The 18,313-nt window shown below is 33.7% G+C and overlaps 1 protein-coding gene and 1 pseudogene across 1 annotated transcript; both read right to left on the bottom strand.

Annotated features, from left to right (window-relative positions):
- Positions 1-557: 557 nt before the first annotated feature.
- LOC141680590 (desmethyl-deoxy-podophyllotoxin synthase-like) lies at positions 558-10,227 on the bottom strand (annotated as a pseudogene).
- Positions 10,228-10,371: 144 nt separating this feature from the next.
- LOC141676486 (cytochrome P450 CYP71D312-like) lies at positions 10,372-12,181 on the bottom strand. Its single transcript, XM_074482138.1, has 2 exons — positions 11,219-12,181; positions 10,372-11,093 (listed from the first exon to the last, which is right to left on the bottom strand). Exons 1-2 carry the CDS (start codon positions 12,122-12,124, stop codon positions 10,470-10,472), a joined length of 1,530 nt encoding a protein of 509 aa, XP_074338239.1. The 5' UTR covers positions 12,125-12,181; the 3' UTR covers positions 10,372-10,469.
- Positions 12,182-18,313: the final 6,132 nt, after the last annotated feature.

Consider the following 18,313-nt stretch of genomic DNA (forward strand, 5'->3'; position numbering starts at 1 on the left):
GGCTCATGCAAGTCCACCATCTTCCTTAAATGAACTCTTAATTCCAATTATAAGGAATTTGAGACAAAATGATACTCCAACAATGTCTTAGTGATTATCTAAATCACTAATTCATGATCTTCATTCCTTATTTTTAAAGAACTACTAGTACTTTCTTATATATTTTTATCAATACAAGTTTTATTTATCTATTTTCTTTTTACTTTTTGCTCTCGCTTCATTCTCACTTTTTGTCCATATCTTTTTAAATTTATTAATATAATACTTATAAGGAACAAGAATATGGATTACTGTTGAAGTTAAAATATAAAATTATATCTTAAATTGCTAATAGTTAATATTTTATATTATTTATAAGAAAACTACGGGCAATTAACCGACACGAAACCCAAATTTAGATAATGATGGAAAATTGAATAGACACATGCATATGAAATTGAAATATTCCATCATTGCACTAGAATAAGCTTGTCCAAATTATTTTAAACAACATCAACATTTATCTAATGCTCTAGTACTTGATTGACTCCGGAAATGGTTGCATTATTTTTCTAATCTTATTTAGCAACTTCGATTGGATATTCAGTGGCTAATAAATAAAGGTTATTCTTCCTCTTGGAAGTTGATGCATTTGTTTCATCCATGTCCAAATGTTCTGGCTTCATTTTATTAGGAAGCTTCCAATCGAAACTGTAAAGCATTCACTACAAAAAAATAAGGGTAAATTTGACCGACTAAATATGACTGCGGACAAATTTGACCGCGAGTGGTCATATTTACGGTCAACTTTCATTTATAATTGGTCAGACTCAATTTTGACCAAAGCCGGTCAAATTTAAAGTCAGACAATCATTTACAACTAGTCAAGGCTTAATTTTGACCGAAAGAAGTCAAATTTATATTCGGTCATATTTACATTTTAGGCCCAAACAAAAGGAGATGGAAACTTCCCGCCAATAGAACAAATTTTGATGGGTACAAATTTGACCGAAGTCGGTCATATTTAGGCGGGGTTAAAATAAAGTTTTTGGCGGTAAAATTCCCGCCATAGTTAAACGAAATTATCAAAAAACAAATTTGACTGACGACGGTCATATTTATAAAGATGATTGCCGGTGGTCAATTTTAAATTTAACTTTTTTTGTTTATTAATTTGAATAAATAATAAATCATTTAATAAATTTAAAAATAAAAATTTTGGGCACCCAAATAACATAAAAAACCTACAAAAATTATTTTAGTCACCGGTCAAATTTAATTTAAAAGAGATAAATAAATATTGACTTTATATTTATTCAATAAATAAATCCATAATTACTTACTTCCAACTTTATAAATATTTTATGGACGACAACATAGTGCATACTTTAAAAAATTAGTGGCATAAAAATAATATGCGTGTAAAATTTATATCAACAATACGTTATATTGTTTGAATGTTTGTGTAAAATATATGGATTAAATTTTTGATTTAGGGGTTAGGCCGTTAATATCTAGTGATGTGGATAGAAAATATATCCTAAATACACATTAAATGTCAAATTAACTATAATTGGGCTTGTTGACAAAGGTCCAGTACAGACCTATCCGGTCTAAACTCATAGCAGAATCGAGACGACCCATGTAGACAAGGCCCACCAACAGAGGTCGTCAAGGTCCACGAACGTAAGCTGTTCACAGACTAGGTCCAATACGGCTGGAAGAGCAGAGACATGTGTCCAAAACTGACTCAAAGTCCTACACAGAAGGCTCTGGAGTTCCTTCCCTTATAGAACTCCTAATTACCATCTAAGTTGTAGACTTGTCCACCAAGTCTCCAAACACAAGTCTAACCTTAGACTTAACTCTATATAAAGGGCTAGCACTACCCCTCAACCTAGAACTACGTTTTTGGCTTGATTCTCTACCACACAGAGATAAGTAGGCATCTTGCAAGAACCGATGGTCCCGAATACGAGAGCAGCCATTAAAACTCGAATCTCACAAACCCTATCATTGAATACTAACGTACTATAGTTTTTATTCCACCATATTTGGCGCCGTTTGTGAGAAGACTACAACAACCATGATGAACACACGGAGCAGAAACAATATTAAAACAGACACTCCGGTGCCATCGCGAACAATCACATCAGTGGTAGAGGTACCACCGCACTCAACATATGCCTCCACCCAAGGAGGAACCCCGGTAGGGGCAACCGAGGCTCAACCACAAGGGCCGAATCCCCCGGCTCCTCAAGGGACGAAACCCCAATATCAGCAGTTACATGCACCTGTGAATCCTCACCCGTTGGGTATGAGTACTCAACGATCGTGACCACTAACCCCCTTACGGGATGCCTCTATAACCCGAGGTTGGAGGAAGGGGACACTCTAATCAGAGCCATTATACTGAAGTTCAACTTACCACATGGTACTGAAGTTCCCAACTACCACATGGTACTGAAGTTCCCAACTAGGAACAATGTTGGAGAGGTAAAAGGAGCTCAAAATAAAGAATATTCAATGATTACAAAGTTGTATTTTTTCAGATGGTAATGGTGTATACTTCGTAGATCAACCTTAAAAGAAAGTATACTCAAAAGTATATACTGACTAAGTTAACATTCAAATATAATCAAAACATTCTGATCTTGACCAACTTTCAGACTAGTTTGTTATAATTTGAATGTTATGATAATCTTAAAGTCTATTTAAACTAAAGATAAGATAGACTGGAAACCATTATAGAAGCGAATATCTTTAATTTTAAAATTATAGATCTAAAAGAAATTGTTTGAATAGGAATGTTGTAAAACAATTTCCTATAAAATAATTTTGTTTACAAAAGTTTGAATATAAAATGAGCTTTTATATATTTAAACAATTCAAATATATAATATAGTCCTTACAAAACTAATTTATAATAATTACTCTTCAAAATTGCAAGTTTTGTTTATCCTGAAAAAGTTCGAGGCGGTAATTGAAAATTAACTGATAAACCTGTCAATAAGATATTGGCTTGCGGACAGACTAAGTCATCATGAAATTTGACTTCTGCAAAACAGTCTCAGAAACATATCGATAAATTATACTCAGCTTGCTAATAAAATAATCAAATAATAAAATAAGCTATAAATTCGCTAACAGTGTGATCATCAAAATTATAACGTTATCAATTTATAAACTTATTAACAAGAAAAATCTAGTAAATGTACACCTTCCTGGAACGAAGATAAATGTTTGAAAAATTTGTAAATGATATATTTATACAAGATGTTAAAATAGATTGATTATTAATCACGTGAAAGTGCCAATTTTTTTTCAGATTTATCTTACGTGACTTTAGAATAATTTTATTTTAAATATTATTATAATAATATTTAGTTATAAAATATAGGAAACAGATAATTTTAATTATTATGTAATTTAATTATTATAAAAAATTTATTGAATTTCTGTAAATTGGATTGAATTGCAAATTTTTGTTCCTTGTTGTCATCCAATTCGTTTCCCCCTATTTATTCCCCCTTTCTATTTCACTTCCCCCTTCAATAAAAAACAAACCTAAATGGTCGCCTCTTCCTCATCTCTCTTTAACCCGTGCTCACATGTGTGTATGAATGGACACTTGATGTCGAGCTGAGTACAATAAATGTGTGGGACTAATTAGATCTTTTTCTTGAATTATTTTAGTTTAAAGTCAATTCAAATTAGCTACTGCTGTATATCACGATCCTACTGTAATTACACACGCTTCATTATATTGCTAAAATATATTTTATATTTAATCATTATTTCTTGTAAGTTAGCAGCTCTATATCTCCTTAAATTACCTTTTATACCCTACGCCCTACGTAGCTAGAGGTGGCCAGACGGCCGGTTTGAGTCGGCCCACCCGTGAACCAGCTCGCCTAAAACTCGCTTGAATCGGCTCATTGCGTGCCGGTTAATTATTCGGCACTAACCGGCTTTAGAGGCGAACCGAACACGAATCAGGAATACAGAAACCGCGAACGGACCGGCACGGCACGCGAACCGGCCCGTGTGATTCGTAAATGAATGAAAACTGGATTAAGCGTTTTTCGGCCCGTTATTCGGCACTAACCGACCCGTTATTCGGCCCGTTATCTCTGTTATTCGGCCCGTTATTCGGCCAGTTAACCAGCACTATTCGGCACGCGCTAAACGGTAACAGAAGAAGTGAACAACAGTCACCTGCAAGGCTGCAACCTCCTCCAACGTTCACCTGCAACCTCCTCCAACGTTCACCTCTTTATTCTCTATAAATAATCTCGCCCTCACTGTTAAGCTGTCTCACTCTTAATCAATCTCTCAATCTCTCTCACTCCTCGAATTATCTCTGTTCACTCAAGCTCTCTGCTCACAAATCACAATACAGTCACAGACTCACAGCCCAGATCACTAGTAGTCAGTAAGTCACAACAACACAGTTACACAAATTCCGGCAACACTATTTTTTCGAACAAATCCGGCAACACTGTAACAAATTCCGGCGAGTTCACTTTTTTCAGGAAAGTATTTCTGAACAATGGAAGAAGGAAGGGGTACTATTTCTTCTCAGGGATCGAGTCAAGCAACTTCTATGCGACCTCCTCAACCGGAAGTTAGTAAAATTCTTCCTCAGTTTTTATGTTTTTATGTTCATATTCGTGTTCTTATATTTTTATTTTTGTTAATATAAATTTTCATTTTTTTTATGTTTTTTGGTGTATTAAAATTTTGCATTTTTAATACGTATGCATAGTAATTATTAAAACTGAATATGTTCGAATCAGCATCTTCTTGTTAATTTTGTACATGTTCGAATATGTATATTGTTAATTTATATATATATTGTTAATTTTGTATATATTCGAATGATGTATATTATTAATTTTGTATATGTTCGAATTTTGCAGGGCCCTCTTATACGTCTACGAGACATTCCTCGCACATTTGGAATTATTTTTCGAGACAGGCAGTACCGGAAGATCCCAACAAATTTAAATGCTTTTGTTTACTATGTATTCAAAGCGGCCGAAATCAATCCCCGTTTCTTCACTCTAAAGGTGCCGGCACAGGTACACTTGATCGACACTTGAAAACGCATCACGGAATTTTGAAATAAAGTCACGAAAGTGGAGAAGCACGTGGAGAATCACCACAACAAACACAAATTGGTGGTTGTGTGATATCGTCTCCCGGTGGAGGTATGCCTTTCCACTGTAGTCGAGATAAAATGATCGAATCTTTTGCTACTTATGTTACACTAGATGAGTTACCTTTTTCTCACGGTGAGAGTCCTAATTTAGAGCACATGATGAAAGAATCAATAAACCCGGCTTTTAAAAGAATTCCTAGGAACACGCTTAAACGTCACACACAAAAACAATATTATAGTCAACGTGCGCAATTAATTGAATTTTTTCGTGATTATGATGGCATGGTTTCTTTAACTAGTGATTGTTGGAGTTCGAGTTGCGGTGAGCCATATATTTGTGTTACCGTGCATTGGATTGATTCTGATTATTTTTTACAAAAACGAATAATTGCCTTTGATGTTATGGACGAGCAACACACGGGTTATAATATAAAGACGAGAATTGTCGAAACTATTAACGAATTTAATTTACAACACAAGGTGTTTACTATTTCTTTGGATAATGCTTCGGCAAATGATAAAGCTATTTACTATATTGCACAAGATATTCCTACTACTTTAGACGGTATTTTTTTGCATGTTAGATGTTGTGCACACATTGTCAATTTATCGGCTCAAAAGGGTATTCAACAAATAACCGAATTTTTAGCACCTATTAGAAAAATAATTAAGTATTTACGTATCACACACACATTAAAGAGACAATATAAAAAATTGTGTAGGGAAAATGGATTAATACCCAAAAAATGGGGAATTGATTGTCCCACGAGATGGAGTTCGACTTATAAATTACTATGCGAGGCAATTAAATATAAGATAGTTATCACCGAGTTATATAATTTCGATCCAAGAAATCAAGTGGAGGATAGACTTATTACCGAAAATGATTGGGACTTGGCAAATAGGGTACGTGATTTGCTTGATTGTTATGCCCGTGGTACTAAGATATTTTCTTACGTTTACGAGCCAAATGTACATCTTGTTATTATTGAGTGTGTTAATATTATTACTACTTTAAAAGCATATGAAGAAGATAATTGTTTTGGTGCAATTATTGTTGATATGAAAAAAAAGTGGATATAATATTTTACCGAATTTCCTTTTATTTATGGTGTTGCATGTCTTATTGATCCCGGTGTTAGAAAAGAAGGTTTAGAAAATATGTTAGAACATTATTACTCGGTATTAGGAGTTTCATATAATCACGTGCTTTATGTGCAAAATTGTTTAGACTTGTTACACCGTCTTATAGATCTATATACTCTTAGAACTCAAAATATTATACCACCTAAGACTAGTCAGTCTAGTAGGTTTAATCCCACATTGCTTGGTATCCTAACTAAAAACAAAAGTTTAGAATTTCCGAAAATGCATCTACACCTCAAACTTCATTTAGCATGCTTAGAGAGTTATTTTCATATAACTATGAGTTCGATGAGGATTTTTCAATACTAACATGGTGGAAGAATCACGAGAACCAATTTCCCGTATTAGCTAAAATTACAAGGGACATTTTAGTAGTTCCCGCCTCTACCATTGCTTCCGAGTCTGCTTTTAGTGCCGGTAGAAGAGTATTGGACGAGAAAAGATCAAGTCTTGCACCGGATGTGGTCAAGATATGTGTTTGCAAAAAGGATTGGGATCAAGCAGCAAAGAGACAACAAGGGTTGAAAAAAGATGATTCGGACGGCGAAGAGGATACTTGGATGACGATGGACACTTCATCGGAATCGGGTATGTCAGCGAACGATCCACAAGAAGAAGAAATTGAATAGTTAATAATATTTGTTTGCCTTGTATTTTTAAAATTTGTTATGTTTTGTATTTTATTTAAAATGCAAACACGGTTTGTTCCGTTTTTTTAGAGAGGAGTCCTCTCAAATCAATTGTAACATTTTTTTAATTAATAAAATTTATAGAGGTACCGTCCTCTTTTCATTATAAAAATGTTAGTTTTATAAATTCGAAAAAAATACAATTTTGAAAAGAAAAATTGAAGATACAAAAAAAATGTTTTTAAAACTAAACTAGTCACTTATTTGATCAAATAAAAATGTTGAAATGTTAAAATATGTTAAAAATTGAAAATGTTAATTGAACATAATAAAAATATTATTTTATCATGAATCAAAATTTTATTAAAACTAAAAAAATATTCATCATAATTCGTAGCCATCTAAATATTATCTAAATATTTAATTTTGATTCTAGCTGTATAAGTTTACATAAATATAAATATATATTTATCAATTTTTCAATTTCTGAATCACAATTCACAACAGTCTATAGTTGGTATTACCAAGTTGGTATTCACAGACATGTACATTCCTAATAAAAAATTAAGAAAAAAACAACTGAGTGGAGGAGTGGACCAAAAGCATTGCTTTGCTTGCCACTTGTTGCAATTTGGTTGTACATAAAATGGTTATACAATATTCTGTTTCCACTTTCCATGTAAGCATTACATAATTGCCGGTTTAACTGGCTAACTTGTCTCAATTCGTCAAACGAACGGTTAATCGGCTCGTATTCGCGTAAGTCGCCTAATTCGGAAAACTCGCCTAATTCACGAGCCGATCCTGGGTTATCATTTTATCAAACCGGCACGGCTCGGCTCGTTCACTTTTACGTGCCGTTCACGAGTTACGGGGTAATTGAATCGGCTCGTCGGAAATTCGGCACGGCACGGCCGGCCCGACCGTCTGGCCACCTCTATACGTAGCATTCAACTTCATCATTAGATAATTCTACTTTTTATACATGCATATTGAAGGCACGTGTATTTTCTGTTGTGAATTATTATAATGCGTCCAACCTCTAATTAATACATTTTTGAAGCTATAGATCGGAACAGCTGCAATCTACAGGCTGAAATACCCACACATCTACGCAAGCCAAAATAATATGGAACAAACTAAACCAATCATTTCGAGGAGGAGATGAAGAATGAGGAGAAGATGAATTACTATATGATACACAAGACTTCCGTTCACTCTTTCATCTCCAGGTTATTTAATCCACACTTCTGATCTTAATTAAAATCAATATTTCATTCATTAAATTTACTCTACCTGATATTAATTTAGGTCCCGTTTGGTATTGCTGTTGTAGACAGTTACAACAGTTTTTTGCTGAAAAACTGTCAGAAAGGTGTTTGGTAAATTCTAAAAGTTGTAGTCTGGGAAAACGCTTTTGATCTAAAAGCTGCTGTTAGCAAAAATATCTCCCCCATGCTTTTGAAAAAAAACTGTTTTCAGCTTTTACAAGAAGTAGTTATCAGTTTTACCATCAAACCTTCTCAAAAACATTATTTTTATATATTATATCTCAAAATATACATAAATTAAAAAAATTACCAAACAATCATATAATTTTCCTGTACATCAGTTTTTAACAACACTTTCAAACGGAGCATTAATCTACCAGAGAATCTACGCTTTCAATGCCTGTTTGCTCACTGCTTTAGTCCTCATGCTTTTGGTGTGACCTTTTAATCACTCTATTTGATTCTCGTGTTTCTGTTTTTATATTTACTTGCATTGTGATGACAAGTTGTATTTTTGTATAGAATGTAGAGTTATTGATTATGTAAATTCAGTTTGTGTAGGGAACTTTGGTTATAATCTAATCGAGTATAGAGCCTAATACCGGAGGTCTCGAATTTAAACCCCAATTTTATTGTAAAATAGTATTCTGATTTTCATTAAAAGATTATCTAATATTAAAATGGGCTTTTCAAAAAAGGGGAGTTTTAGAGATATGTATGATCCAAATGAACCTATCTACTAATACTTTAGGTACCGCAGAGTTTATAGCTTGTGATGTAAGCTTAGATCTTTATTTTGCTTATGTTTGGTTCATATTGTTTACATCAATGTGCTATATCTATATGTGCCTTCTCTGGACTATTCACCATAATCTAATTTGTAACATTTGATGTCTTTTTTGCGGTGACTAATTGTGTTCTCCTATCCCATCAAATTTACTTTGCTGTTTACATTTGGCAACTTGATGACTATTGGAAGCTCTGCTTTAGTGCTGTTTTTTATGTTTTAAGTGTTGATACATTCTTGTTTAGCCATAAAGCCCTAATGTGACCAGAAAATAAACCAGTCAAATTTATTAAATTGACTGAGAATCATTCGATCAAATTTATAATTTTGACCGCAGTTGATCATATTTATGTATAAAAAGCGGAAAATTTAAATTTTTTAAAATTTTGAAGTTAGGAGTGAAAAAATACAAATAACTAACTTCAGTCAATTTTAAGTGTGGTCAAATTTGAGCGGTCACATTTAGTCGGTCAAATTTAAAATTTGACCAATTTTGCTAAATTTGACCAGCCTAAAAAAGATCAACACAATTCGGTCATATTTAATTAAATATGACCGCTAGCAGTCGATTTTAATTAAATATGACTCAAAAATTTCGGTCATATTTAGCCTTTTCTTATTGTAGTGATTTGTGCAGAGGAAAGGAAGCTCAACCGTAGCTCCTGCAAACGAGATTCCCGCACACACATTCTCCAACCAGCTCCAAATGGAATAAACTCAAAATTAGCTCCTATATAATCAACTGAACTGTCCTCGAATCTCACTCGTATAAAACTCTCGGAATCGTCCCAATATTCAGGATCTCTTCTGATAGCCCACGCATTTACAATAACTTTGGTTTCAACAGGAATGGTGTATCGATCTACCACACATTCTTTTCGGCATTCCCTTGGTAGAAGTAATGGAACGGGTGCATGTAAGCGTAGGGTTTCTTTGACTACAAGTTTTAGGTAACTCATTTTTTGTATATCTGTTTCTTCTATTCTTTCTTTCCCTTTTGCTACCTCCCGTACTTCTGATTGCACCTTATTCATTACTCTGGGATGTTTCATTAATTCCGACATTGCCCATTCCAGGACTGCAGAAGATGTTTCAGTTCCTGCGGTGAACATGTCCTGCGGATACAAGAAATTAAAGATTTACTCATCTTGATCGGGCTATGTATAGAGATAGAAAGATATCATTAAGGTCGAGCTAGAAAATTTAGAAAATTTTGATCTTTTATCAGCAGAAATTAAGGTCGAGCTAGAAAGCCTGCAGATTAGCTCACTACAAAAAATCTCAGTAACTGCGACAGAAATGAACGAGACCAACCACTGAAAATAAGCAATGCTAATTAATCTTGTCTTTGGGATGCACATCACGCATAAAACACTGAATAAATTTAAATATAAGTATAAATAATAAAATTACAATTTAGGATTAAGAAATTATAAAGGTTCTAAATGATAAATTATTGAAAACAGCACACCGGAAAAAAAACTTGATCAATTTTAATCTTCGAGGGTAGAAATGTAAGGAGTGGCATTCAGAAACAAGCTGTTCTTCCTTTTAGTAGTGGCCCCAAAAGTTTCGTCCATGTCCAAATCTTGAGGCTTCATCCCATCAGGAAGTGTCCAGTCAAAGTGATACAACATCTGGGCAAGAGGAAGCTCAACACTAGCTATACCAAATGATATTCCAGCACACATTCTCCGTCCAGCGCCAAACGGAATAAACTCGTAGTTAGCTCCCATGTAATTAACTGAACTTTCTTCGAATCTCTCCGGGATAAAACTGTTGGCATCAACCCAACATTCGGGATCTCTTCCGATAGCCCATGCATTTACCATGACTTTGGTTCCAACAGGAATAGTGTATCCATCAATTTCACATTCTTTTCTACACTCTCTAGGGAGTAGTAGTGGAACCGGTGGGTGTAAGCGTAGGGTTTCTTTGATCACTAGCTTTAGATAACTCAAACCCTGAATATCAGTTTCTGTTACACTTTTCTTTCCTTTCAGGGCTGTTCTCAATTCTTCTTGTGCCTTCTTCATTGCGCTAGGCTTTTTCATCAACTCCGACATCGCCCATTCTAGCACCGCTGAAGATGTATCAGTTCCCGCAGTGAACATATCCTGTAAAAGATATGTAAATAAGTTATTAATGAGACAAGAAATCAAGATTAATTAGCAACTTGATCTTTGAAGATTTAGCTCTATAATTTTTTTTCTGTAACTTTGCATTGAAATATATTACTTACCAAAACAATGCCTTGGATGTCATTGGCAGTAACCGGAAATTCAAGTTGCAGAGTTTCATTAACTCTCAGAAGAATGTCGACAAGATCTTCCTCCTCTGCTTCGAGTTTAGTTCCTTTCTCTTTTCTACTAGCCAACTTTTGCTTATGTTCATTAATGATGTAATCGAATATATGATCAAGCTCCCTTCGGACCTTTTGTAATGCAGGCTTCATTCCACTAAGAACTGGAAAAACTAGCATAGATGGAAACAAATCAGCCATGAAAAAACCTGCACCCCAATAGGCTATATTCTCGGTAGCTTCTATGAGTTCATGTTGATACTTGCATCTCTTTCCAATCGTAGACCTACAAGTTATCGAGTTCGCCAAATTAGAAACCTTTTTACTGATATTGACTGGTGATCCTGATGTTGATTGAATGGATTGAATAAGATCCCTTGCCTCCTCCTCTCGAATAGATCGGAAAGACCTAACTTTGTTAGCACTCAAGAGTTCCAAGGTACATATTTTTCGGAATTGTCTCCAGTGATCACCGTAGCGAGCCAAGACAATGTCTCTGCAATTGGACAAGATGATATTGCCAAGTAGTAGTGTAGGACGGTCAGAAAAACAAAGATCATGAGTTTTGAGAACTTCTTTAGCAACTCTCGGGTTCGATATTACGACAGCAGAGACCTCACCAAGCTGTAGGTGCATGAGAGGTCCATGAATTTCGGACAAATTGTAGAGACTGCGGTGAGGAAGTGCACCAGTCACTTGTAACAAGTTTCCTAAAATGGGGAGTTTAAATGGCCCTGGGGGAAGTTTTTTTGGGAGTTTGGATTTTCGGATTAGTGTTTTGAGTAAATTAAGAAGCATGAAAACAAAGATCATGAACATAAGTAAAGGCACTATTTGGATAGCCATTTGATAATAGAGAAAATATGATTGTAAGTGTTGTTTGAAGTGGATGTTGATAATTCGAAGTCGTGAATCTTCAATTTATAGGACATTGTTTGTGATGTCCAAACCATGTTGGCCAGTTTCAACTACTACTTTTTAAATTCAAACCTTCGGTCTTCCCTGTACATTTTTATATTATTTCTATCTTTTATATGAATAAATTGAATTAAACAAATGTATCTTATCACCTAAGTTTTTTTTTTTAAAAAGCCGTATGTACGTGTTGCATGTAACTTGTTTAAATCATGTGATGTATATATAGTTGATGGCTTGGTCATTGCTCATTGGTGGATGCCAGATTTTTGAAGTCACATTTGACGTCCACGAGGAGTACCTATGCAGAATTTCCAGATAGCGAAAATGGATTTAAAGTCACATTTAAGGTGAAGAAAAAATTATGTTAAGGACTTGACTAAACACTTCATGGCTTCTAGAAACCATCTCTTTTTTTCCCAACAACCCTAAAATGATTTCATGATCTAATATATGATTTCATATATATATATATATATATATATATATATATATACTAACTTAAAACCCGTGCGATGCACGGATCGCACAGATTTTTTTTAATATTATATATTTTTGAAAAAATATATATTGAATTCAATTCATAATTTTGTTCATTTAAAATTTTAAATGATATGACTTTATTAATAGACGTATATGTTCATAAAATATTATTTTAGCATGATGATTACTTAATCGATTAACTATAACTCTATAAAAGATATTTGGAAATGAAAATATTATTGATTGAACTATATAGTTTTATTGATAATTTTATTTGTATTTTAGAAAATAATAATTTATATTTTAATTAAAATTTGATTTTTTAGTTCAAGTCAATAGGATACGAATTATAGTTAGTGTAATATTAATTTTATTTATAGTTAGTGTAATATTAATATGATACGGATTATAGTTCTCCACAATTCTCTGTATAAGAGGGTACTCCATGGAAGGCTAACCTATATATCCTTATAGAACGAACAGAAAAGAGCAGATTCTTGTATGTGTCAATTTCAAAGAATGTCTTATTTATTGAACCAATTGAATAAATTAAATTTAACAATATGTTTGAGTTTTGGAATTGTAACTTCGTTTATTTAAAAATATTATTAAACACGGTAAGATGAACGCTTTGGAGTTTGAAAAAAGCATAGGAATCATTAAAACTTCAAGCTTATTTTGGTCAAAATTCAAGAAAGGGTGTGCATAAATAAGTTTAGGGTGTGTATAAATCACCACCCTTTAAAATTAGACAGAAATGGCACCGAACATCACTTCTTTTACGGTTCTCTAGTAAAACCCACAAGAAGTGGTGTCCTGTGTATAATTTTTTTCCCCTCCTTTCTTGTGTCTACATTGTTGCCTTAGTTGAAAATTATATGGGTTAAATCTACTCTAAAGTCATGTTTTTGAACTCTCTTATTAAATTAAAAAATTTAATTTTTTCTGTAATTTTTTTTATGTGGCAATTGATGTTAACATAATTTGAGTAGGAACTTTTTATTTTAAATAAGGAATTATTTTTGTATGATTTTAGTTGCTCCAAAAAAAGGTATCATGGGGGAATATGTAATTTTTGACGAGTACTCATAATCATGAATTTTAGAAATGCAGTTTTACACAATATATAAAAATATTATTTGTCTGATATAGACGTAAAATTAATGTATTGTGATCATTAAAAAATTATTTTCAAAAAAAAATAGAAAACATGGCAATTTGTACCCCTGAAAATGGTACTGCAAGTGTGTGAAATAGTACATTTATAAATTGAAAATGAAACTATTAAATGGGAAGAAAATTCATGAAACTGGTGAAGGTCGTAATATAACATAAATAAGAAGGAAAACATTGAAGTCAAATTTGTTTAGCGGACATGTAATCGTCGAAAATGTAATCCTCATTTTGTAATAGTCCGTATTGCTCCGCTTCCTTAAGCTCTCTACCAGAAGCACGAACGGAATCTTGTGCCAGTAAAAACATATAATAACGGCTCCACGCAAAAATATTCAGTTATTTTCCTTCCGAATACGAGACACAGCTTTAGACACTTTTCGGCTAAATTCAGACCAAGGAAGAGTTTCTTCAGGGCGAGGATATAGGGAAAGGGAACGACGAAGCGAAATCCTTACACCCATAGCAATCCGATCATGCCTAAGGCTTTTTGATTATTCACGTCGAAATGCTTTTCTCGACGTAAACCAACAAAGTACTCCACTGGATCGCTTACCCTAAGACTACGATTCGTCATCTCTTTCTCGTAGCAACCATTTGTGATTTCTGGAGGATAACATCCTATTATGTTCGGATGAAATATGTGTATGGGTGTAAAATTTATATAGTATAAGTAGTTGGGTGATAATGAAAAGTTAATAAATTTTTTGATAAGCGTGACTATTATGTTGCCCTATAAATGTCTCCTTACTTGTAATTGAAAACCATAAAATGGATAAGGGTAAAAAGAAAGCAATTTCTACCCCAACTAAGTCCGTTTGGCGTCAGCTCAGTATAGCGGAATGCGTCGGTCGTGGAAAGGAAAGGAAAGAAGTTGAGAGCGGCGGAAAGATGAAAAGAAAGTTGAATCCAAATATTTTGGATGTGATAAAAGATTATAAAGAAAATATTTGAAATGCTTACAATGATCGGTCCCTCACGGTGGGTGAACGCATCCGTCAGATGGATGAAGTGTATAAAAATATGACAAAATGGAAATCAACCTGATTGAAAGAGAAGATAGTGAAATTGCATGGTACGTTAAATGTCATGAGGACTGTTGTGAAGTTGGAAAAGATGAAAATGAAAAAAAGAGTGAAGTTGTGGAGAATGAGGGAGTGATGAGGATCAATATGTTATTAATTTTGCTGGTTTTTAATTCATTCTGTAATGTTTGTTGTATAATTTTAGTAACAATGTGAAGGCCTAATTGAAATGTTTGTTTGAAATGGGATAAAAGTGATAGTAATGTCACATTTTTAAGCTCGAATGTACAGTAAAATAAATTTAATTTTGCATTCAAATTGAAGTAGTACATAGTTCTAGACATGTTACAATTGCAGTGGTAGAAGAAGTATTGTTCAAAATACCATGCTAGAAAACTTAGATAATACAAATGACAATTGTACTATGCTCCGTCACTCAGTTCCCCCTAATCAAGGTCTTCATCATGATACATATCATTAGGGTTATCCATTATTGGAGGAGTGTATTTCTCCGTGCGAAACCATAGAACCCTTGAAATATGATGGTCTTCCCCAACTACTGGAAATGTGGTGGAAAAATTTTCATTCCTCTCCGAATGCCCTTCACGTTAATCGCTACCTGAATCTTCTTTTTCATCATCATCATCAAGGTGAAAATTCTCCTTGCTTGATGAATTGGCTACAACTTCATCTGCCACGAGGGCTAACCGCTTACCTGAACCTCTTCCCACCACATTTCTTGCTTGTAAAAACGCCATATCCACATTACCTCCACCACCTTCATCATTTTCATAACTGGACACCCCTTCATAGTGCCCTCCACCATATTCACTAATTCCCCCTCTATACCTCTCACCATGTTGACTAGTCGCACCTCCATACCCTCCACCATATTGACAACTCTCCCCTCCATTCCCTCTACCATGTTGACTAGTCCCCTTTTAATACCCTCCACCATGTTGACTAGTCCGACCTCCATACCCTCCACCATGTTGGCTAGTCTCCCCTCCATACCCTCCACCTTGTTGACTAGTTCCGCTTCCGTACCCTCCATCTTAAAAAACTAGATCTGACCACCCTGGGTTTACATTACCCCCGTATTATGTCTGAAATGTTGTTTGTGTCGGTTGTGAGCCCAAATTAAGTTGGAACGAGTACAGGTCACCAACAACAATTTCCTCTGTTTCGATGAACAAAGAATGTAACGACTGGGAAATTACGCTTGTATTATATCGTTATAAAGATAAATTATGTGTTTTATTATGTTATTATGTGTATTTGGTCATAAAACCCTAATTGATATGTGTTATGTGTGTTCTGTATCGTGAGGGTATTTTCCGGATTTTTATCGGGTATTTTATTATGTGTTAAAAGCTTTCGTATCAAAAGTTAAACGACCCGGACTATGTTTTAATAGATGATATTTCAAATAAAATAATTGGCCTTATTTTTCCTAGAATGGCTTGTACCGTCGTGTTATTCTGAACATCTAGATATTTTATAAATTTTCTCATTTTGTGAAAAATGACTTTTCGGGCCCATTCAGGTGTCAAAAACCCCACAAAAATCATATTTTTCTTTTTATTAAATTAAGGGACTTTCAAATATTCCATTTATTTGCATTTTTGAATTATTCACAATTTTTGGGAATTTTTGGCATATATATTGTATATATAAAATATTTAAAAATTAGAAATTAATACTCAAGAATTATAAAATTAGTGGCCAATTAATTTTATTAGATGTATAATTAGGGACTTAATTTTAATTAGGAGTATTATTTTTACCTACTATAAATAGCCTAATTTTTTAATTATTTATAATTAATAATTAAAAATAAAAAAAATCAAAAAATTCTCTGGAATTCGGGTTGGACTTTTGAATTCAGGTTGCACAATCAAGCAGTGATTTTGATCTGATTTCTGCACTAAATCAAGTCGTTCAAGTACTCAAATCAAAGGTTTTGATCTGTTCTTTCTAATTCTGAGATCAATTTCATGTTTTAATTCGTCATTTTTCAATTTCGAATTCTAGGGTTCATAACTGATTTGGGTCTTTTTGATTTTGGGGTTATAAGATGATTTTGATGATCGAATTCGATTATTAGGGTTTATACCCAATTTTTTTATTTGAACGTTTTTGGGTTTGAGTGCTTTTTGGTTCCTGAGATGTTAGGGCTTAGATCATAGAAGTTTCAAGCTTTGATTTGAGCTATTAAAATCAAAGTTTCATGTACAGATGAGCCAAATCGATGTTTGGCCAGAGTTTATGTCAGTTTGATCGGAGAATCAAACCCAGGGGTTTTTACGGTTGGTTTTGGCCTAAATCAGAAAGAGAAAGTGATTTGGAATGGTTTGGAATCAAAAACAGTACCAAACAATTGTGTTTCTAGCCTGAATTTGGCTGGTCGGAATGTAACATCTGGGAAATATCGTATAATTATTTATATCAATATATGATTATTATGTGAATATTATATGAATTTTTGGTGAATTATCTGGTGTTTGATAATAATATTTGAATGTTTGTATGTAATAAAATGTGAGTATGTTAATTTTAATATGTTCAGAATAAAATATAGATAATTAAGGTATTTTTCTGGTAATTTTTGGAGTGTTAGATGATTTTATAATAATTTATGAAATTATTAATTATTTTCTGAATAATTACAAAATTATTTTATAAAGCCGGGAATCAGCCGACTTCAATCATTTTTACGTTTTTATAACCCGAAACTCTTCCGAAAACTCCTTCCTAACCTAATCTGGTAATTCCGGACATTTTCCGTGTTTTGACTTTTTCGATCCGGATTACGGTTTGACCCGTGCGCGGCCCAGCGCAATATTTTCGATATGATAGTCATTTCGGTGAACCAACGAAACCCGTATTTTCAAAAGACGGGATATTATTACATTATTTCCGTATAAAGTATTTTATAAAAAGCCCAGTTGGGATAATTATCCAAAACTGATATCAAATCGGATCGTTATTGCAATTACTTAGCGGCTAAGTAACTAATTTAACGATCCAAAACGATCCAAAATGATCCTGAACGATCCAATATTCCATAAATATAAATAGCCTATTTCTTATTTCGTTTATTCCGTTTATTCATTTGCAACCAGTTAAAACACCGTAAATACAGAGAAAAACCCGAGAAAACCGATACGTTTCCGAGAATCAAACACACGAACGAAGGCGTTATCGAACTCCGATTCGGGCGTGCAGCATATCAAAACGAAACTCTCGAAATCTTCTTTCTGAATCAATCATCAGTTTCTGCCCAGAAATCATGGTAATTTTCTTATTTATTTATTTACATTCGAATTATTTGATAATTAAATTATGAAAATTTGTTTTTGATGTTGTTGATGTGATTTGATGCTTCCATGTTGTAGAGCATGTTTTTCTGGTCGATTTGGTATATTATACTTCAGAA

The sequence above is a fragment of the Apium graveolens genome, chromosome 8, assembly GCF_009905375.1.
Source record: "Apium graveolens cultivar Ventura chromosome 8, ASM990537v1, whole genome shotgun sequence".
In the NCBI taxonomy this organism is placed as follows: Eukaryota; Viridiplantae; Streptophyta; class Magnoliopsida; order Apiales; family Apiaceae; genus Apium; species Apium graveolens.